This window comes from Oryctolagus cuniculus, chromosome 1 (genome assembly GCF_051225735.1).
Source record: "Oryctolagus cuniculus isolate XC-2025 breed Fujian yellow rabbit chromosome 1, ASM5122573v1, whole genome shotgun sequence".
In the NCBI taxonomy this organism is placed as follows: domain Eukaryota; kingdom Metazoa; phylum Chordata; class Mammalia; order Lagomorpha; family Leporidae; genus Oryctolagus; species Oryctolagus cuniculus.
Window position 1 is genome coordinate 60,309,954 of NC_142867.1, and position 21,141 is coordinate 60,331,094.

A 21,141-nucleotide genomic window follows, 5' to 3' on the forward strand; every position below is an offset into this window, starting at 1 on the left:
AAGTGACTTCCCTGACCAGCCACCTGGTCCTAGGCTATTTGACTACTCTTGTTTTTTCTTTTTTCTTTTTTTTTAAGTTTATTTATTTATTTGAAGAGTTACAGAGAGAGAGAGAGAGAGATTGTCCATCTGCTGGTTTATTCCCCAAGTGGCCACAATAGCCAGGCCAAAGCCAGGAGCCAGGAGCTTTATTTGGGTCTCCCACATTGTGGCAGGGCCCCAAGCACTGAGACCACCTTCCACTGCTTTTCCCAGACCATTAGCAGGAAGCTGGATCAGAAGTGAAGCACCTGAGACTTGAACTTGTGCCCATATGGGATGCCAGTGTCACAAGGAGCAGCTTTACCTGCTACACCTCAACACTGGCTCCTAGGAATGATCTTGATCTAATTGCTCTACTCCTATCCCCAAAGCAGTCCATTTTCCACACTGCCAAGTCATCTTTTTAAAATGTAAATTAGATCACACACTAAAATCCTTCAATAGATTCTCATTACCCGGAGAACAAAAGACAAACTCCTTCCCAGGCCCTTTGTGATCTTGCCTTGGCCTCTGTCTCCAACTGCATCTTAATCCACTCCTCCCTTCCCACAAACTCCAGCCACACAGGCTTTCTGTTCATTACTCAAGTGTTCCAAGCCATTTCTACCGTGGGGCCTTTGCCCGTGCTGCTCCACCTTTCTAGAATACTCTCCCTGGTGAGCTTGTTTTCATCCTCCAGATCTTCACACCAATATCACCTTTTCTTCCATAGAACAAACTGGCTAAATGGATATGCAGTCAGGTACTTTGCCCAGCTCCATGCATCTAGGCAGGGCTATGTGATTAGTTCTCATCAATGGAAAGTGAGAAGTGATGTTTTAATATCAGACCAAGGCAGTTAAAAGGGAAATGGGCCTTTTCCATGTTCTCGCACTCCCTCCTCCACCTAAGTTGACCTTGAAGCACATATTTTGAAGGTGAGACAAGTCATAGTACAGAAGTTTAGATACCCGAGTCACTATTTGGAGAAGAGCTACTTCACTGAGAGCATCCACATTGACCTTTGAACAAGAAATAAACCTCTACTGTGTTAAGCTAGTGAGTTTTGGGGGTGTTATAGCAGTTAACATTATATTCCCCGCATGTATTTTCTGTGGGCAGCCTGTCCACCTCACTCCACAAAACTCTTTTTGTTTCTTTCCTTCAGAGTTCTTACACATTTAATTATCTTACCTAATGCCTGCCCACACTTTCCACTTGTCTCATGAATTTAAAACTGGGGGGGAAATGCTCACATCAGGATGTTAAATACTCATTTTACCATTTTAGTTATGGGGAAAAAAAATCCTACCAAAGAGTGCCTTAAAAGGATTTTTTTTCCTCATATAACTAGAAACCTAGGGGTAGGTGACTTGGCATTGGCTGAGGAGCTCCAGAATGGTAGGGGTGCGGTCTCTGAATCTCTTGGTCTCTTGATTCTCCTGGTCACAAGATGATATGTTCTTGACTCAGCAGGGACATCCTTCTAAACTATTGAACTGGGTACTCACTGATTGGCATAGCTCCTATCCTTTTGGCTTCATATCAAGGGTCCTTCTACATTCTCTGGTGTAAATATGTTCCATTATTTCCTATAGCATTACAAAGATCAATGTAAAATGCTAATATTATAAATTTTTAAAAATTCTTTTACAGTACTTTGATTTAATATGCACTAAAAATATATACCTCTTAGACAATTGTGTCAAATAATTTTCTGAGTAGTCTACTGGCTGAATTGCTCAAGCTGATTTTTTTTTTAAAAAGGCAAAAATTGGCCGGCGCCGTGGCTCACTAGGCTAATCCTCCGCTTGCGGCGCTGGCACACAGGTTTCTAGTCCTGGTCAGGGCACCAGATTCTGTCCCGGTTGCTCCTCTTCCAGTCCAGCTCTCTGCTCTGGCCCAGGAGTGCAGTGGAGGATGGCCTTGGGCCCTGCACCCACATGGGAGACCAGGAGAAGCACCTGGCTCCTGGTTTCGGATCAGCACGGTGCGCCGGCTGCAGTGCACCGGCCACAGCGGCCATTGGGGGGTGAACCAACGGAAAAGGAAGACCTTTCTCTCTGTCTCTCTCTCTCCCTGTCCACTCTACCTGTCAAAAAAAAAAAAAAAAAAAGGCAAATTAGCTTGCCACAAATCTGCCAACATCTGAAAAATATCTAATGGCAAATTCTGTTTTGGTTACTTTATATTTTAATGTGTCCATACAAAAGTAGGACGATATTGTCATTTATCCAATGACAACAAAAAAGCCTGTACACAGTCTAGAACACACACCTTAAATTTGAGCAAACAAATGAAGAGAAGAAAAATGAATGAACCAGAGCCAAGTTGGTTTATCTACCTCAGGTGCTATAGCCTGGGTAGTACAGGTGGGTTTACTTCAGCAACCATTCAAGTGGGAATTGGCTCATTTTCAGAATTTACTTTCAGGCCTCTTCTAAGTCCTTTAAGCCCCCAGTCCATGCAAATGTCCCACTTGGTGGACGGATGAGTAATCTAACTCCACCGGGTTTATCTTAATATTTTGATATTTCAATAATAAACTGCTCCTGAAGATTTTTTGAGAAGTCTGTTCTCTATTAAAATAATATAGAACCTCAAAATATGAATATGAAATTAGAAATAGAATATATTACAAATCCATTCTTGTTAGGAACATTAGTAAGAATACACGTTAGCTTAGAAAACAATATTTAAATGTTTTTTCCTTCCCACATATCAGCAATTCAAAATGGCTCTCCCTTTAGCTCCCTGAGATGGGAAAACATGATCTGTTTGTTTCACTCGTTCTTTTTCTAAAAAATGTTTTTTGCACACATGGTAATTGTGCACATTTATGGGATACCCTATATATATTGTATAACATCTAATCAGGGCAAATATATCTCTGGTGAAAAATTCACAATCATGGGTTCTGTATTTTTTTTTCTGGTCTTTTTATCTCTCTCTCACTCTGTCATTTTTTTTTTTTTAAAGAAAGAGTGACAGTTTTTCCATCTGCTGGTTCACTCCCCAGATGCCTGCAGGAGGTATGGCTGGGCCAAGCCAAAGCCAGGAGCCACATTGGTGGTACTCAGTCCTTGTGCTCCTCTAAGGGGCATTAACAAGAAGCTGGATCAGAAGCAGAGGCATAGGCAGGACTCATCAAATGTACCCCAATATGGGGTACAGGCACCCCAAATGGTAGTTTAACCTACTGTTCCACAATGCCCATCCCTGTTTTTATTTTCTTAGAAATTACTCATTGAATGGGGAAGGATCCATTATGGGAAAAAAGACTATATTTCTGGGATAATGTGCCACTGAGATGTTCTACCAAGACAAAAATTTAAATGTGAGCTTTGGGGGATTTGGTTGGCTCTTTATGGTACACAGACCACACTACTCCTGACAGTGACAGTGTATCCACGGTCTCCTAGTATTAACGCACCTCCCCCAAGCAGGCAGCCCCCTGGGAAAGGTCCCAACAAAGCCTGAAGATTGGTTGCCTGGCGGGGAGCTCACAGAACACTCATGCACACTGGTATTTGTCCTGCCACACAGTAGACGTGCAGCCCAGCCCACAGCTGACATTTCTCTCCTTGCTCTGCTCCAGCCATGCTGACTCTGCCTTCTCCACAAGCACCAGTCACTATTTTATATGGCTCCAGATCCTACATTCTCCCTAGACTCCACCCCTGTGGCCATAGGGAGATGGGTCTGTATCTGAGCCTGGCAAGCCTCCAGCTAGAGAATGTAATGCTGAATGAAGGTCATGTTTCCCTCTCTGATGGGAACACAAAATGTCTACAGATGGTTCTTTTGGAGTGCTCCTCACTCAGTTTGGGATGGAGGGAACAGCAGGGAGATATTCTCTGTTCCTAAATATTCCCACCAGTGAGTTCCATTTCTAACTCACATACAGTTGAAAGTACAGTGGTCTCTGGATCAGCCTTACCCTTTTAGAATAAACCCTGTGTGGATATATCTAACAACTACATTTAGTATGGTTTTTTTTTATTTTTTTATTTTTTTTTATTTTGACAGAGTAGAGTTATAGACAGTGAGAGAGAGAAAGGTCTTCCTTCCACTTGTTCACTCCCCAAATGGCCGCTACGGCTGGCACTGCACCAATCCGAAGCCAGGAGCCAGGTGCTTCTTCCTGGTCTCCCCTGCGGGTGCAGGCGCCCAAGCACTTGGGCCATCTTCTACTGCCTTCCCGGGCCACAACAGAGAACTGGACTGGAAGAGGAGCAACCGGGACTAGAACCGAGCGCCCATATGGGTTGCTAGCACCGCAGGCAGAGGATTAACCAAGTGAGCCATGGCACTGGCCCAAGTAAGTGTTGATAGTACCTTTTTTCCTGTTTTCATGTCTTGTCCAGAGATCTTCGGTAGCTGGAAAACTCATTTAACATCGTCTTATTTAGTCCGGTTTCTTGTAAAATATAAGTTTCTTTGTGTGTGTGTTTTACTTATATAAAGTATTATCTACAAATCATTTTTTTCATTTTTTTAATTATGGTTTTAATATCCACACATGTATCAGTTAGGACCCAGTCAGGAAAATAAGAACCACACTAAATATTTCAGGAGAGCATTGAATGTGGGGAATAGACTACAATTGCTAGAAACCCGAAAGAGTAGAAGGAAGATGCTGATGTAATTCCACAGCTAATAACTGCAGATACCACGCAACATCACAAGGCTTGGGAGGACAAAACGGAAGATGTGGTGTGATTACCAGAAAACAAGAGCTCAGAGATGGAGTCTCCTTTGACTGATACTCAGGCTTATGTGGGGGCAGCTCCCTCTCATCTTTCTTGTGCCGGGGCCTTTGAGGAAAGGCATGGCCCTGAGGGTGGGGAAGGAAGGTATGACTAGTCTCTGACTGCCAGGGAATTACCTGGTCTGCTGCTATCTCTGACTAGTGTAGCAAAGCCGGTGCTGAGTGCAGAACAAGCTGCATCTGAGGTCATGTGACAGCAGCTGGAAAAGTGGCATGAAGTCCCTCCTCCTGTCTTTCACTCTCAGTTTCCCTTTAGGGCATCCCTTTATCAGAACCTTACAGGAAACCAGCTGGCAGTGGATTCTGGGATACAGTGTGCTGAAGCCAGAGCTGCTGCAGAACAGTCAGAGAGGTGGGCGGGGAGGTGTGTAACTGGGGAAGGTATGGAGAGGTTAGGAGCTGAAAGAAGAAAATAGGCAAGTAACCAGTATAGTCCAGGTAGCTGTCTATATATCTTGTTTGTTGCTTCTGTCAGTGGCAGAGTATCCCATAGTGGGCACGCACCATAGTGAACTTACCCTTTCACTTTGCTGCCTTGGAGCTAGGGTTCTGAGTACAAAGTCAGTTCCACCGATTAGATCACTCATTTGAGATCTGGGAGGTAAATGTCCTCTTCCTGCTGCTGTTTTCGCTGTGATACTGGAAAGCCGGTTTGTGAGGATGCTGAGCTGTTGGCAGCAGCTGTTCAACTTTGGAAACCTGTGGCATTCTTGTTGAAGCCAAAAACAAAATATTGATCCTACTATAATGGCTAAAGTTAAACATAAGAGCAAGGTGTGTGTGTGTGTTTGTTAATGAATTACAAGTAGAATCTTTTCAAATTTCATTTTCTGCTTCGTTTTATATAGGTATGCAAACAACATTTTTGTGTTGTCATGGTGCAACACCCTTGCTATTTTTTATTCTCTCACTCGCTCGCTCGCTCTCTCTACACACACACACACATACACACACACACCATCTAATAAACAGTTTTTGTTTCTTCCTTTCCTATTCTATGTTATCACTTCTTTTTCATGCTTTATTCCACTGGTCAGAAGGTCCATTACCGTGTTTGACAGAAGTGCTGGTAGAGGTCTTTGTCTCATTCTGAAACTCAAGCTTTTAACATTCCATCATTGGGTGTGATTTTTGCAGTGAGGCTCTTGGAAACACTCTTTTCAGATTAATGATTTGCCTTTCCAGTTGCTATTTTGTTTTTAATCATGAATTGGATTTTGAATTTTACCAAATGATGCTTTTCAATTTAGAGGATCATAAAATTTATTTTATTGTTAGTATAGAAAGTAGCAGATTAATTTTCTTAATGTGTAATCAACCTTAAAATAAGTTTAGTTGGTTATTATACTTTTTTATATTGCAGAAATCAGCTTGATAATATTTTCCCATAAAGCTTTCTCTTGTCACTCAAGGTGATACTTGTTAAGATTTAGTTATGGCTGGCGCTGTGGCTCAATAGGCTAATCCTCTGCCTTGCGGCGCCGGCACACCAGGTTCTAGTCCTGGTCGGGGCGCCGGATTCTGTCCCGGTTGCCCCTCTTCCAGGCCAGCTGTCTGCTGTGGCCAGGGAGTGCAGTGGAGGATGGCCCAAGTGCTTGGGCCCTGCACCCCATGGGAGACCAGGAGAAGCACCTGGCTCCTGGCTTCAGATCAGCGTGATGCACCGGCTGCAGCATACCGGCCACAGTGGCCATTGGAGGGTGAACCAACGGCAAAGGAAGACCTTTCTCTCTGTCTCTCTCTCACTGTCCACTCTGCCTGTCAAAAATAATAAAAAAAAAAAAATTTAGTTATGTTGCTGTAGGTACCTGCAGCTCACTTTCTCCTCCTCTCCAGATGCTCTGATGGTTTTCCATCTGACTCATATGAGGGAATGTCAAAATATTCTTTGAAAAATGGAATTAAATGATAAAAAAATACAAGCATTGCTCAACATTAGCTCCATCAAGTTTTAAGATACTTTTATAAGCAATCATATCAGCCATTTAGTCCAGAACTGGGGCTCCTGAGCATTTAACCATGTCAGTGCAGTCTTTTTTGCATTATTTACTGAAGGAAAAATAAATTCCTTTGAAAGGTTTTTTTAAGATTAGGAAACAAGGCTGGCGCTGCAGCTCACTAGGCTAATCCTCCGCCTATAGTGCCAGTACCCCAGGTTCTAGTCCCGGTTGGGATGCTGGGTACTAGTCCCGGTTGCTCCTCTTCCAGTCCAGCTCTCTGCTGTGGCCCAGGAGGGCAGTGGAGGATGGCCCAAGTGCTTGGGCCCTGCACCCGCATGGGAGACCAGGAGGAAGTACCCGGCTCCTGGCTTCAGATCATCGCAGCACCAGCTGTAGCGGCCATTTGGGGAGTGAACCAACGGAAGGAAGACTTTTTTCTCTGTCTCTCTCTCACTGTCAATAACTCTCTGTCTCTCTCTCTCTCACTAACTCTGCCTGGCAAAAAAAAAAAAAAAAAGGAAACAAAAAAGTCAAAAACAACAAAATCAGGACTATAAAGTGGATGTCTAATGTTTTCCCATCAAAGTTCTTACAAAATTGCCCTTGTTTAATGAGAGGAATGAGAGTGTTTTTCTGCTAAAGCTTTGTTTAACTTTCCCAAAATACTCTCCTAATAAGCAGATGTTATCATTCCAGGAAATCAACAAGCAAAGTGCCTTGAGCATCGTTATTAAAAAAAAAAAAAACACACAGACACACACAATTGCCATGACCTTTGCTCTTTTTTTTTAAGTCTTGGTAATCTCTCTCTCTCTTTTTTTTTTTTTTTTTTTTTTTGAAAGATTTATTTATTTATTTATTTGAAAGACAGAGTTACACAGAGAGAGAGAGGTCTTTTATCTGCTGGTTCATTCCCCAAATGGCTGCAATGGCCGGAGCTTCTCCGAAGCTAGGAGCCAGGAGCTTCTACCTGGTTTCCCATGTGGGTGCAGGGGCCCAAGGACTTGGGTCATCCACTGCTTTCCCAGGCTATAGCAGAGAGCTGGATCGGAAGTGGAGCAGCTGGGTCTCAAACAGGCTCCCTTATGGGATGCCAGCGCTTCCGGCCAGGGCGTTAACCCGCTGCGCCACAGCGCAGGCCCTGACCTTTGCCCTTGATCAGTACTTTTGCTTTGACCAGACCACTTCTGTCCTTTGGAAGCCATTGCTTTGATTGGGGTCTGCTTTCAAGATTATACAGGTAAAGTCATGTTGCATCTCTTCTCACAGTTCTTCAAAGTGCTTCAGGAGCTTGATCACAGTTTTTAAACTATTGAAAACTGCTTTTGTCTGCAGCTGATCTGGGCTCAACAGTTTTGGCACCTATTGAGTCAAAAGTTTGCTGTGCTATGATTTTTCAGTCAGTGGTGTGGGCTGTTGTTTCTCCTGCTAATTGTGGGGTCTCTTCTGTTAGGATGTGGCCAACTTTAATTTTTTCTCACAAATTGATGTGGATGGCCTGCTACAGGCCTCATCTTCAACGTCATCTTTTTTCCCCTTTTAAAGTAAATTATATAAATGTATAAAACTGCTGATTAATTTGGAATAAAGCATTTTCATGAAGCATTAGTGATTTCACCATTTTTCCACTCAAGCTTCAAAATAAGTTTGGCGTTTCTTCTTGCCTCAGTTTCTTTTTTTTTTTTTTTTAACTTTTATTTAATAAATTTCCAAAGTACATTTTAGCGGCTTTTTCCCCCCATAACCTCCCTCCCACCCGCAACCATCCTTTCTCCCACTCCCTCTCCCATCCCATTCTTCATCAGGATTCATTTTCAATTATCTTTATATACAGAAGATCAATTTAGTAGATTCTAAGTAAAGATTTCAACAGTTTGCACCCACACAGAAACACAAAGTATAAAGTACTATTTGAATACTAGCAATACCATTAATTCACATAGTACAACACATGAAGGACAGAGATCCTACATGGGGAGTAAGTGCACAGTGACTCCTGTTGTTGATTTAATAATTGACACTCTTGTTTATGGTAATCAGTAATCAGTAATCACCCTGGGCTCTTGTCAGGAGTTGCCAAGGCTATGGAAGCCTTTTGAGTTTGCCAACTCTGATCTTATTTAGACAAGGCCATAGTCAAAGTGGAAGTTCTCTCCTCCCTTCAGAGATGGCCCATTCTTTCTACTGGGATCTCACTCGCAGAGATCTTTCATTTAGGTCCTCTTTTTTTTTTTTTTTTTTTTTTTTTTTGCCAGAGTGTCTTCTTGCCTCAGTTTCATCAGAGTTCATTTGGCTGTTAGAGGCTTTTTTTTTTTTTTTTAAGATTTATTTGTTTATCTGAAAGGCAGAGTTAGGGGGAGAGAGAGAGAAGAGAGATCTTCTGTACACTGGTTAACTCCCCAAATGGCCTCAATGGCTGGAGCTGGGCTGATCTGAAGCCAGGAGCTTCTTCCAGGTCTCCCATGTGGGTACAGGGGGCCAAGCACTTGGTCCATCTTCCACTGCTTTGCCAAGTATATTAGCAGGGAACTGGACTGCAAGTGGAACAGCTATGGCTTGAACTGGTGCCCATGCGGGATGAGGGCACCGCAAGTGACAGCTTTACCCGCTGTGCCACAGTGCCAGTCCCTAGACACTCTTCAAACTGATGTCTTACCCTTCTTGGTGTGTCACACCAGGGCCTGTGATAGCAAGTTCATGAGTTTAGTTTTTTGTTTTTGTTTTGTTTTTTTTTTTTTTTTTTGACAGGCAGAGTGGACAGTGAGAGAGAGAGACAGAGAGAAAGGTCTTCCTTTTGCCGTTGGTTCACCCTCCAATGGCCGCCGCGGCCAGCGCGCTGCGGCCGGCGCACCGCGCTGATCCGATGGCAGGAGCCAGGAGCCAGGTGCTTTTCCTGGTCTCCCATGGGGTGCAGGGCCCAAGCACCTGGGCCATCCTCCACTGCACTCCCTGGCCACAGCAGACAGCTGGCCTGGAAGAGGGGCAACTGGGACAGAATCCAGCGCCCCGACCGGGACTAGAACCCGGTGTGCCGGCGCCGCTAGGCGGAGGATTAGCCTAGTGAGCCGCGGCGCTGGCCTTCATGAGTTTAGTTTTATTCAAAAGTCTGTAATCTGTAGATAGTTTTCTCATAGTAGCATTTTCCATGAACTTTTTAAGACCCCTCATATAATCCAGAGTATTCTGCAGAGCCTTGTATTATCTGGATTCCAGATTACCTCTCTGAATTTATATCTCTTTAACACTGACCTCCTTGGGGATCAAACAAATGTACATAGAGTCCTAGAAGGAAAGAATAACAAATAAGGAAAAGGAAATATTTGAAGATATAATGACTACAATTTCAGTATTCTTAAAAAATGTGGTCGAGAGTGGTGCTGTAGTAGTAGGCTAAGCCTCCACCTGCGGCACCAGCATCCCATATGGGCACTGCTTCTAGACCTGGCTGCTCCACTTCCCATCCAACTCTCTGCTGTGGCCTGGGAAAGCACTAGAAGATGGCCCAAGTTCTTGGGCCCCTGCACCCACGTGGGAGACCTGGAAGAAGCTCCTGGCTCATGGCTTCAGATCAGCCCAGCTCTGGCTGTTGTGGCCATTTAGGGAATGAACCAGCAGATGGAAGATCCCCCCCCCCCAACTCTAACTTTCAAATAAAATTTTTAAAGAAGAAATTGCATATACATAGATTAAGAAAAATTGTGACCTAGTCTCATGCCTTACAAAAAATTAACTCAAAATGGATCATAGACTTAAATGTAAAATTTAAAACTATAAAACCTTTAAGAAAGAAACATAGGAGAAAATCTTTGATGTCTAGAGCTAGGCAACGTATTTTTTAAACTTGATACTAAAAACACAATCCACAAAAGAAAAAAATTGATAAGACTGACTTCAAAATTTAAAAACTTTTGCTCTCTGAAAAACTGTTTAGAGGATGAAAAGACAAGCTTTAGACTGGAAGAAATATTTGCAAATATTTGTCAGATATCTGACAACCCTCAAAGCTCAACAGTAAAAAAGAGAGACAGTCTGTTTAGAGCATAAGTCATTAAGACAGAGACATTACATCAAAGAAGATAAGCAGATGGCGCCGGCGCCGCGGCTCACTAGGCTAATCCTCCACCTAGCGGCGCCGGCACACCGGGTTCTAGTCCCGGTCGGGGTGCCGGATTCTGTCCCGGTTGCCCCTCTTCCAGGCCAGCTGTCTGCTGTGGCCAGGGAGTGCAGTGGAGGATGGCCCAGGTGCTTGGGCCCTGCACCCGCATGGGAGACCAGGATAAGCACCTGGCTCCTGGCTCCTGCCATCGGATCAGCGCGGTGCGCCGGCCGCAGCGCGCTGGCCGCGGCGGCCATTGGAGGGTGAACCAACGGCAAAGGAAGACCTTTCTCTCTGTCTCTCTCTCTCACTGTCCACTCTGCCTGTCAAAAAAAAAAAAAAAAAAAAAAGATAAGCAGATGGCAAATAAAACAATGCAAAGATGTTCAACATCATTAGCCAGTAGAGAAATGCAAACTAAAACCTCAATTTCTAACACTATATATCTATTAAATGACCTATTTTTTAAAAATATAAAGTGAACACTAACAGGATGAGGAAAAACTGAACCTTGAACTAATCACTTATATATTTTGGTGGTGGGGATGAAGAAATGATGTAGCCATTTTTAGGAAAAATTTAGCTGTTTTTTAAAACTCTAAACATGCAATTCCCATACAACTTAACAACTGCACTCTAAGGAGTTTATCTTAGATGCATAATGACTTAGGCTCACACAAAAACCTGCACATTAATGTTGATAGCAACTTTGTAATAGTCAAATCTGGAAACACCCAGATGTCCTTCAGTGGGTGAGTAGTTAAGCAAATTTTGGTGAATCCACACCGTGGGATACTTCCCAACATCGAAAGGAATGGACTATCGATAAAACAACATGAATAAATCTCCAGCCTATTATGTTGAATGAAAAAAGAGACAAAAAGATCCAACCACAAAAGATTACTCACTATGTGATTACATTTATATATCATTATTGAAATGAAAAAATTATAGACATGGAGGACAGATTTGTGATTTCCAGCAGTTACAGAGTGGGTGGGATAGCAGGGAAGCGAGTGTGGTTGTAAAAGCACAATATGATCCTGTGGTGATGGAACTGTTCTTCATGTCAACAGTATCAGTGTCAATTTACTGACTGTGACATTGTATGATAGTACTACAAAATGTTACCAATGGGAGAAACTTAGTAAAGACTAAATGAGATCTCTATGTATTCCTTCTTTTTTTTTTTTTTTAAGAAAAAAGATGTATTTATTTATTTGAAAGGCAGAGTTGCAGAGAAAGAGAGGTCTTCCATCTGGTGGTTCACTCCTCAAATGGCCACAGTAGCTGGAGCTGGGCTGATCCAAAGCCAGGAACCTGGAGCTTCTTCTGGGTCTCCCAATGGGTGCAGGGCCCCAAACACTTGGGTCATCTGCTGCTTTCCCAGGCACATCAGTAGGGAGCTTGATTGGAAGTGGAGCAGCCGGGACTTGAACTGGCATCCTCATGGGATGTCAGCACCGCAGTCAGTGGCTTCACCCACTACACTACAGCCCGGCCCTGGGCCCTCTATATATTATTTCTTACAGCTATCTGTTTAGCCGGCGCCGCGGCTCACTTGACTAATCCTCCGCCTGTGGCACTGGCACACCGGGTTCTAGTCCCAGTCGGGGCACCGGATTCTGTCCGGCTTGGGCCCTGCACCCCGCATGGGAGACCAGGATAAGTACCTGGCTCTTGCCTTCGGATCAGCGCAGTGCGCCGGCCGCAGCATGCTGGCCGCAGAAGCCCTTGGGAGGTGAACCAATGGAAAAAGGAAGACCTTTCTCTCTCTCTCTCTCACTGTCCACTCTGCCTGTTTAAAAAAAAAAAAAAAAAAAAAAACCTGAATCCTGGCATCAGTCTGGCCCAGGCCATTTCAGCCATTTGGGGAGTGAACCAGCGGATGGAAGATATCTGTCTCTTCCTCCACCACCCCTCTTTAATGCCACCTTTCAAATAAAATAAATCTTAAAAAAAAAAAAAAAAAGTAGCCTGTGTCAGTTGTTTCATTTCAGTGACACAAAGCATGACTTTTGATATCAGAAGGAGGGGGTCCCCTCATACTGGTTCTCTGATGCACACAAGTTAGAATCCTCTGAGTGTGGATGACCCAGTTCCATACTTGGGAATTCTGCTAACATTTGTTTCTAAAGCTGATGAATTTGTGGTCAAGTCTTTTTTAGCTGTCAGAGCCGTGTGCCCCTCCCTAGTTTGGCCTCCACTCAACAAAATCTCTGGTGCTGCAGACCCCAGTGATTTTATGCCTTATATTCTCCCCTGCCTTCTTAATGCTCTTGGGGCCACAGTGAGCTCACAATGGGCCCGTTCCCTTCTAGAGTTCCAGTAGGGAAAAATCCAGTCTCTTTGCCCTTGGTACATCATTTTATCTACTGTTCCTTCTCCCCATGAGGTTTCAAAGTCCTAGATCAAGGTGATTATGTCTTACTCCTCCCTCTCTCTACTTCATCTACCTCAAACCTCCAGGGAGGGAGGAGACATATTTCTCCCCTTTGTCAGTGCCTTATTTCTTCATTGCCATCTTGTTTGGAGCTTTAACTTTTAAATTTATTTATATTGAAATCATCAAATCTTGGATATTTTTACATGGCAGTCATTGCCCTTGGGCTACATTATCACACTCATAATCTCGGCAAAGTTCAAGAATGCATTCCTGTTTACAGCATAGTGTACATTTGTAGAAAATATGACATTACCAATTTTAAATGGTTTTCAAGGTATCTAACTATTGCTACCCGCTCTCATTGGAAGATAAATGGTAGTTATGGTAAACAGAGGGTTCATTTATCCAAAAGGACTTCAAGATTCTACCAGTCTCCTTTCCTGGAGGAATAGCCATGCCCCTGTCTGACCGCGAAAAAGAAAAAGGAGTGATTTCTGAGGAAAGTAGCAGCTTTTGCCTCTCTACTCAGCCTTTTGTTAAAGGACATTATTTGCACCACAGTAACTGTCAGTTACTGATTATAAAGACTGTAGAATAATGTTCATTGTACAATTCCTTTGTGTTTCTTCTCCTCATGTAGCTGGTAACTGGCTAGCTACGTAGTGAGGGAACAACGTTATACCCAGTACATGTCGGCTCATGCGGGCCTTTAGCTCTGCCATGCTCTAACCCAGTTTTCATCAGATAGGCTGTTCCTGGGATAGCAACACAAAACTAGTAGTACCTGGGCCATATTAAAGCAGAACTCCCGATTCCCTACATCAAAATTTTTGCTGCCTCAAGTTTCCATCTCCGTTAATGACACCATGAACCACTTAGTTGCTCAAGTTTCAAATCCAGGAGTCATCTTAGATTCTCTCTTCCCTACATCTCCACATCCAATCCATCAGTCCTCCTGAATATGCCTTAAATCTGTCAATTTTGTCTCCACTGTTATGAGTCCAGTCCAAGCTTCATCATTTCTTACATGAATTACTGTCAACAGATCTCAGCCTTTCTGTTCGGTGCTGCGGACCACAGTGGTTCTCTGCCTCACTGTCCTTTGGACTTTAAGGCTCTCTACTCAGTATCCATATCATATAAGGAGCAAGGGCCATCTCTTCTTAGCCTTGCCCTTTTACGTTCCTAATGCTCTTGGGATCACAGTGAGTTCCTCCTTGTTTTGGATTTTCTACCACCCATCCACCACAGAACAGCCAGAGTGACCTTTGAAAACTGCAAATTATATCCTATTTTCTCCTACCTACTGCTGTCCAATAAATTATTATGCTTTTGAAAAATACAAGTTCTTCACCTTGACTATGTGATCTATACCTTTCTATCATTTTGGATCACCCCACCTGCCCCTCACCATATTCCTGCTACGTGTTTTCTTCCTTGAACACGCCAATGCTATTCCTGCACCAAGATTTTTCTAACTACTGAGGGCTCTGAACATTTCTAGATTTTCAAATAGCTCACTCTCAAAATTCAGGAAGCCTTTCATGACCAAACTGTATAACTGTTCCCTTCTAGTCAAGTCACACTATATCAAGCTATTTTGTTTTGTTTATAGCACTTCAAAGTCATCAAAATTATTTATATGTTGACCTTTTTGTTCTACATAAGAACAATCTCATCAACGCCTGGAAGAACTCCTGGTTGGGAAGCGTGCTCAATAAATTTCTGTTGTGGCCAGCACTGTGGCGTGGAGGTTAAGCTGCCACCTGCTACACTGGCATTCTGGGTGGGCACTGCTTTATGTCCAGAATGCTTCATTTCCACTCCAGCTCCCTGCTAATGGCCTGGGAAAGGCAGCAGAGGATGACACAAGTGTTTCGGCCTCCTCCTCCCATGCAGGAGACTGAGATGAAGCTCTTGGCTCCTGGTTCCAGCCTGGCCCAGCCCTGGCCATTGCAGCCATCTGGGGAGTAAACTAGCACATGGAAGATCTGTCTTTCCCTTTCTCTCTATAACTCTTTCAAATAAAATTAAATCTTTAAAAAATAATAACTGTTGAACATAGGATGTTGTATATCCTTTGGCATTTTTTTAAACGTGTATAACTGGATCAAAGAACCCATTACAGGGGAGAGATTTGTGTTAGGGTGAGATAGGGGCATTCCCAATAATACCACTAGATGCCTTAAGAAGGCATTTTGAGTCCTATAATGTTCTCCCTTTAAAAGTGCCAACTGCAGATTTAGCATAAGTGCTGAGATCACATTGAGGATTCTGTGTGTTAGCCATTGCTAGGCCTGCCTAGTTGGCTGGATACGTGACTAACACCAGGTCCCTACCCCAAGGTGTACCTAACCTCCCCTCTCCCCATTTGCCACATAGGAACCCTTTACTGCCCTCAGCATGAACACACCTCTTTCATATATACTGTGCTTTCCCCTCAGTGTATGTCCCATTCTGCCTTCTGGCCGTGCACACACCCTCCTCTCCTTCCAAATCTCAGAAATCTCCCATGGAATCGCTGCAACTTTATTTTGGTAGAGGGCTCAGGGCAAAGGTGGGCTGCACGCGTGAACTCTCCGTTGGATACAGATGGCTGGGCTGAGCTTTGTCCGTAGGGGCAGGTGCATCAGGATATTCCCACTGTGCAGCTTAGTGGTGCCGAGAGGCCCTGCCATGTACACGGGACAGGAATACACAGCCAGGCCGGCTTGGAGTGGCAGGTCATTGCCGCCTGGGGGCTGTGCGCTGACGCTGATCGGAGGCAGAGGGCTGGGCTGGCTGCAAGAACTGTCCTGCAAGGCCCCAGCTATCGGGTCCCACTCCGCGTGCTGGAGCTGTAGCCCGATCAGCAGCAGGCCCATCTCTGGAACCGTGGGATTTGGGTCATTCTCCACCTGGGGGCGCCAGAAGATGGTCATGTAAGGGTAGGAAACTGGGGGATTGTGGCGAAACGGGATTCCAATAGGTGAAGGGGATTGATGGGGGAAGGAGCACGAAGAGGCAAGGTAGGTACGGTAACTGTGAGGTGTGATGAGAGAGACTTGGAGGAGGAAGAATGAGGAACCAAGGGGCGGGGCGGGGGGGGGGGGGGGCGTGCTAAGGTACCCGGAGGCAAAGAGCGTTGCTGTTCAGCTCCCGACGTTTTTGCCGGAGAGTACTGGCGCCTAAGCTTTGGCTATCAGGGCAGCTCCAGCTGGGCACACACCGGTCCAGGGCGGCCTCCCAACGCAGTGCCAGCAGCAGGCGGCGCGGGTGGCGAAAGGCTGACAGGTGAAAAACACGCTCTGGTACTTCAGCGCCGGTATCCACGCCCAAACCTCGGTAGCGAACCAACAGCTGCCCACGGCGCGACAGCTGCCGCAGCCAGTGCCAGGGCGGCTGCAGACCAGCGGGCGCATGGGATCGCCAAGGCGCGGGTAAGCGGCCATTCCAGAGAGCGTGGGCCACAGCCGCGCAGCGCTGGGAGGGGCACGGGGGCGCGCCTTTGAGCTGCTGCAACAGGCAGTCGAGGTCTCTCTGTAGCCTGTTCACCAGCTGCCCCAGCTCCAGCGCCTCGGTCTCTAGGAAGCGCTCCAGAGGCCTCTGCACATTTGGCCCCAGCACGTCCCATGAGGCGCCAGACTCGTCATGGCGAGGAGCTTCGGTCAGCAGAGCCTGCAATGAATCCAGCCTCCGCCGAGCTTGCACTATGCGTTGCCGCAACCTCCTTTCGGTTCGCCGGGCCCCTGCAGGAGCCGCAGGAACCCACGTGGGTGAACTCCGCTGCAGGGCGCTCAGGAGTACACGACTCTGGCGTCGCATCAGAGAGGCCTGGGGACCCTCAGTCAGTCCGCAGATCCGAGGTTCAGGTGGTGTGGGCAGTAAGTGCATCTGGGCTTTGCACTCTGCTATTGCATCCAGCTCCTCTAGGTCTTGAAAACGGATGTGAGGAACAAGGTAGGCCTCCTCTGATCCTTTATGCCACTTTCCCCTCAGCTTAACTGTCTATCCCTCTCCTGGTACTGCTGTTCACATTCCTGTGGGAGCTGCCCTGCTCTGCACTGCTCCCCAGCCCCAACATACATCCATGACCTCAGCTTACCTGGGCTGGGCATCAGCGTGGCCAAAAGATACTGAGGTGTGTGTGGCTGGGCCCAGCTCCTGCTGCTAGGGCTCAGGCAGGCTTGTGTGAGGCTAACCAGAGCCTCTCTGTCCTCGGTGTCCCCCAGAGCACCCCCGTAGAAAACTGAAGCTGAGGATGAGGTCAAGGTCTTTGGTTTGCGCCCCATCAGTTTGCACCACCTCCCAAAACCAAAGCTGTGAGGCACGTCTGGGTCTCGACCCTCCTACCCCCATCCTTTTCCAGGCTTTCCCCGGGGGCTGATGACTGCCATGGGGGACAAGAAGGGTCTCACCAGCCAGCTCCTGCATGGCAGCATTGGGGTTGCTGAGAGTGGCCCACAACCGATCTTGAGTCTGAAGGACCTGGGTCAAGGTGACTTGACTCCTGGGGGAAGGGAGCAGAAAGTAGGATTTCAGATATCCTCTATATTGAGGACTCTCCACCCAAACGTCTCTCCTGAGTTCCAGGCTCATGAGGGCTCACTAATCACTGCAAATTTAAGCACCTCAAGTGCAACTTGTTTTCAACGGAGATCATCATTTTCTCCCACAAAACCTGCTCTACCTCCTATCTTAGCTGCCGAATTGCCTAAGGCAGAAATCTGGGAGTCATACTCACCTTCTTCTTCTTCACCACGTTTAATCCCTATCCCTGCTGTAACCACCAGCCTCATCCCATCACCCATACCATGATCTCTTTCCCGGACACTGCCAGAGCCTCCTAACTCTTCGGCTTGCCCCCAGCTCTGCTTCCTCCAGTCCTTTCTCCATACGGCAGCCAGTGTGATGTGCATGACAGCTAGGATTACGTTCCTCCTGCTAAACTCCCTTCAGGTTTAAGACTTCCCGCTGCCCTGAGGATAACATTGGGCCCCTGAGCCCATATACCAGAGGTCCTTTAGGATGAGCTCACCTCTCCCACCTCAGCTTAGTTCCCTCTGCTCAGAAAGGCCTTATCTCTACCTGATTTGCCTCTGCTTTTAAGACTGCATTGAAAGCGAATTTCAAAAGTCCTTGGAGAAGCCTTCCTTGACTTCTCTTTGCCCTCATGCTTTGAGATTCCCAAAGATAAATTAGTTTTACTCATCCCAGTATGTGGGAGTTACTGCAGTGTTTGCTGAATGACTGCCTGCCTGAACCAGATGGGATGGGTTTCTCACCAGCGCCCCCTGTGGCCCTGCAGCCTCATTCCATAGAGCTGCCGGTGTAGCAGGAGGCCATGTAGGAAAAGCAGAGGCAGTGCCTGGTAAGGAGGTTGCATGTAGAGTCCTTGCTGGGCTAGCTCCATACTATCAACCAAGACATGGCCCAGTTCCAGGGACTGGTCCCAGAAAACAGGCATGGAGTGATAAGCCAACACAGCTGGGGAGGAAGAGGAGTACGGAGTCAGCACCGCACAGCTGCCCTCCTCCCTCCAGTCTAAGAGCCTGAGAGGGAAGCTTCTCACCTGGCAAGGAAGCACTGGCCTCTGCAGACACAATCAGCCAAAGACGGAAATCTCTATGGACAGTGGCCACATTCCCGTTTTCAGACCGGGCTGATTCCATGTCCGAGACCACTAGGGTCAAACACAGGGCTGAGATCAGTCCTCAGGTAAAGGGTCAGAAACAAGTTCAGGGATCAGACTTGAGGATGGGGAGTCAGGAGTCAGATTTAAGGCCTAGGGCCAGGCCTGGAGCTGGTGGAGCAGCCATGAGACCCAGGGGTAGAGTAGGATCCTAGAAGCCACCTCTTGGTGGCAAACCTACCCTTGGCTTCATCCAGCAGCTGCAACAAGGGCTGTAGCAGCTCTTTTGGCCAGTGGGGCATCAGATGGCAGTTATCCAGCACCAGCCAGTGCCCCTCGTGCACAGCCTGGCATAGAGTGCTTATCACAACCGGGACTGGGTCCCAGGCTTCAGAGCCCAGGGCTATCACCTTCAAATGCTTCTGCCCCTGGGGATGAAAGAGAGATGGCAGAGTGACTGAAAGTGATCCTGAGGTGACCCAACAGACCCTAAGTATTGTCACAATAATCCAGAAGGTCCCTAAGTAATCTGGAAATACCCATAAGAATGCTGGGAGAGGGCCCCCACATCTCATCCTAGATCTTAGGGAGCCCAGTGACAATGTGCAAACAGATTAGGTTCAAACCTGTTCATGCTTGGATGCCAATTTCTCAATTACAGTCAAAGGATGTAGGGTGGCTCTAGGCTGACCAGGTGGTGGCAACAAGATCAGTATGGGCTGAGTAGCCCGACTACGTTCCAAGGACACGGTGGGGGTACACAGGTGTTCATCCAGAGGCCGACCCAAGAGGCTGGTGGTGAAGTCTTTCAGGGCTCCTGCCAGAGACTCCGGTCGCAGCACACGCCACAAGATCAGCTTCTGGAGGAGGCTGAGGGGCTCGGACCCAGGCCCAGGTGCAGGACCTAGCACTGTGGATGAGAGTGACAGGTAATCCTGCCACATGTTGGGATGGCCAGCCAAGGATGCACACAGCCCGACAAATGGGGGCAGCAGCTCCAACACCCCACATTCCTGCCAGGCTTTCGGCCCTAGCCAGGCAGGTCGAGTCACACCTGAGGCTGGCTTTCTGTGGCTTGTGCTGGGAGATGCTGCCAGTCCAGGCCAGAATGCCAGCCTCTCAAGCTTTGTTGCTTTACTTGTCACTTGTAACAGAGCCAAACCACCCAAGGCTCCCACCAAGGGTACTTGGGTTAGGCCCAGTGCAGTCACTGTGCTGCCCAGCAGCTGGTGTGTCAGATGTATTTTCAGTTGTAGCAGATGGCTGTCCAGGTCCTCCCCATGCAGATTATCATGTGGTTTCATGTTGTCCAGAGCCTTCTTGGTGGCTGCCAGCCAGTTCTCTGGACTCACACGGAAAAGCGGCAGCAGGTTCTGCAGTGGGCTTAGGGCCTTTACTATGGCCATCCCATGCCAAGCCACGTGCCGATATGGTACCCACAATACCACCTCCTGTATCTTCTGCTCTTCTACTTCTTCACAGTGCGCACGCAGCTGACATAGCTCTGCCTGGGCCCTCACCATGTCCCGCAGAAACTTGGCTGGTTTCTGATGCTTTGGGTCCTGGTGCAGCAGCATCAGCAGCAGGTGCTCCTGCATATCATCAATTGTTGGATTGATCTGGACCTTTCCCATAGTCCCCAAATATCTTTACCCACATCCACCCCCATACCTGGGCCCCTCCAATGCTCATCCCAACCATAAGCTGGGCCCAAAGCACCTCAGCAGCCTCCACAGCTTTATGAGCGTTCAGGGCTCTCAGTTTTAGGTCCTGCCAGCGGTTCTCGAGCTCAGGACGCTCTCTGCACAAGATTTCATGCAGCATCTGCTCTTCTAGTATTTCCATGTTCAGGCCCAGATCCAGCACATTCATCCCCTTCAGCAGTTCACAACCTAGCACTTGAAGTCACATGGGAGATACTTAACCCCTTGGAAGAGTTAGGGGGTTGGGGCAGCCAAGGAGCGTGAATCCCTCCTGTAGTCCTGAGCCTGCTTTGGGACAGGGCTGGTCCTGGAGGCCTATTGTGTCCACAAAGCTGTGCTGGCAACTTACCTACTAGGCCTCACCTTTTTCCAAGGTATGGAGGGGAAGGGTAGTGCTCAGGTACAGACAGAAGCCAGGCTGCACCTCGGGTGGACTCAGCTGGTCCCGCTGCAGCAGCCATTGCAATTCTTGGCACCCCAGGCCCAGCTCCATGTTGGTCAGGAGCACAGGAAGGCCTGTGAGGAGGAGGCAAAGACAACCTACCCATGATGCCAGCATCCATGCCACCCTCTCCCCCCAAGCACAAGAACTGGCTCTGACCAGCATCCCCTG

General features: G+C 46.8%; 1 protein-coding gene and 1 long non-coding RNA gene across 3 annotated transcripts in view; one reads left to right on the forward strand and one right to left on the reverse strand.

Moving 5' to 3' along the window:
• The window catches only part of LOC149128423 (uncharacterized), a 67,880-nt gene that overhangs the window by 5,295 nt on the left and 41,444 nt on the right, over window positions 1-21,141 (forward strand). Inside the window, exon 2 of one of the 2 annotated variants that reach the window (XR_016218835.1) lies at window positions 4,051-4,501. The exons of the other annotated variant lie outside the window; for it this stretch is intronic. This is a non-coding gene — a long non-coding RNA (uncharacterized LOC149128423). Of the gene's footprint in view, window positions 1-4,050; window positions 4,502-21,141 lie in introns of those variants that run through there. 2 annotated transcript variants of the gene reach the window in all.
• DNHD1 (dynein heavy chain domain 1) overlaps window positions 15,728-21,141 on the reverse strand; it is a 75,865-nt gene continuing 70,451 nt past the window's right edge. The window contains exons 34-43 of the mRNA XM_070074249.2: window positions 20,892-21,044; window positions 20,545-20,723; window positions 19,452-20,417; window positions 19,067-19,253; window positions 18,766-18,876; window positions 18,479-18,680; window positions 17,612-17,703; window positions 17,299-17,448; window positions 16,323-17,128; window positions 15,728-16,111 (exon numbers count right to left, since the gene is read on the reverse strand). Coding sequence (XP_069930350.1) covers window positions 15,761-16,111; window positions 16,323-17,128; window positions 17,299-17,448; window positions 17,612-17,703; window positions 18,479-18,680; window positions 18,766-18,876; window positions 19,067-19,253; window positions 19,452-20,417; window positions 20,545-20,723; window positions 20,892-21,044 — 3,197 coding nt within the window. The 3' untranslated portion in view covers window positions 15,728-15,760. The remainder of the gene's footprint in view (window positions 16,112-16,322; window positions 17,129-17,298; window positions 17,449-17,611; window positions 17,704-18,478; window positions 18,681-18,765; window positions 18,877-19,066; window positions 19,254-19,451; window positions 20,418-20,544; window positions 20,724-20,891; window positions 21,045-21,141) is intronic.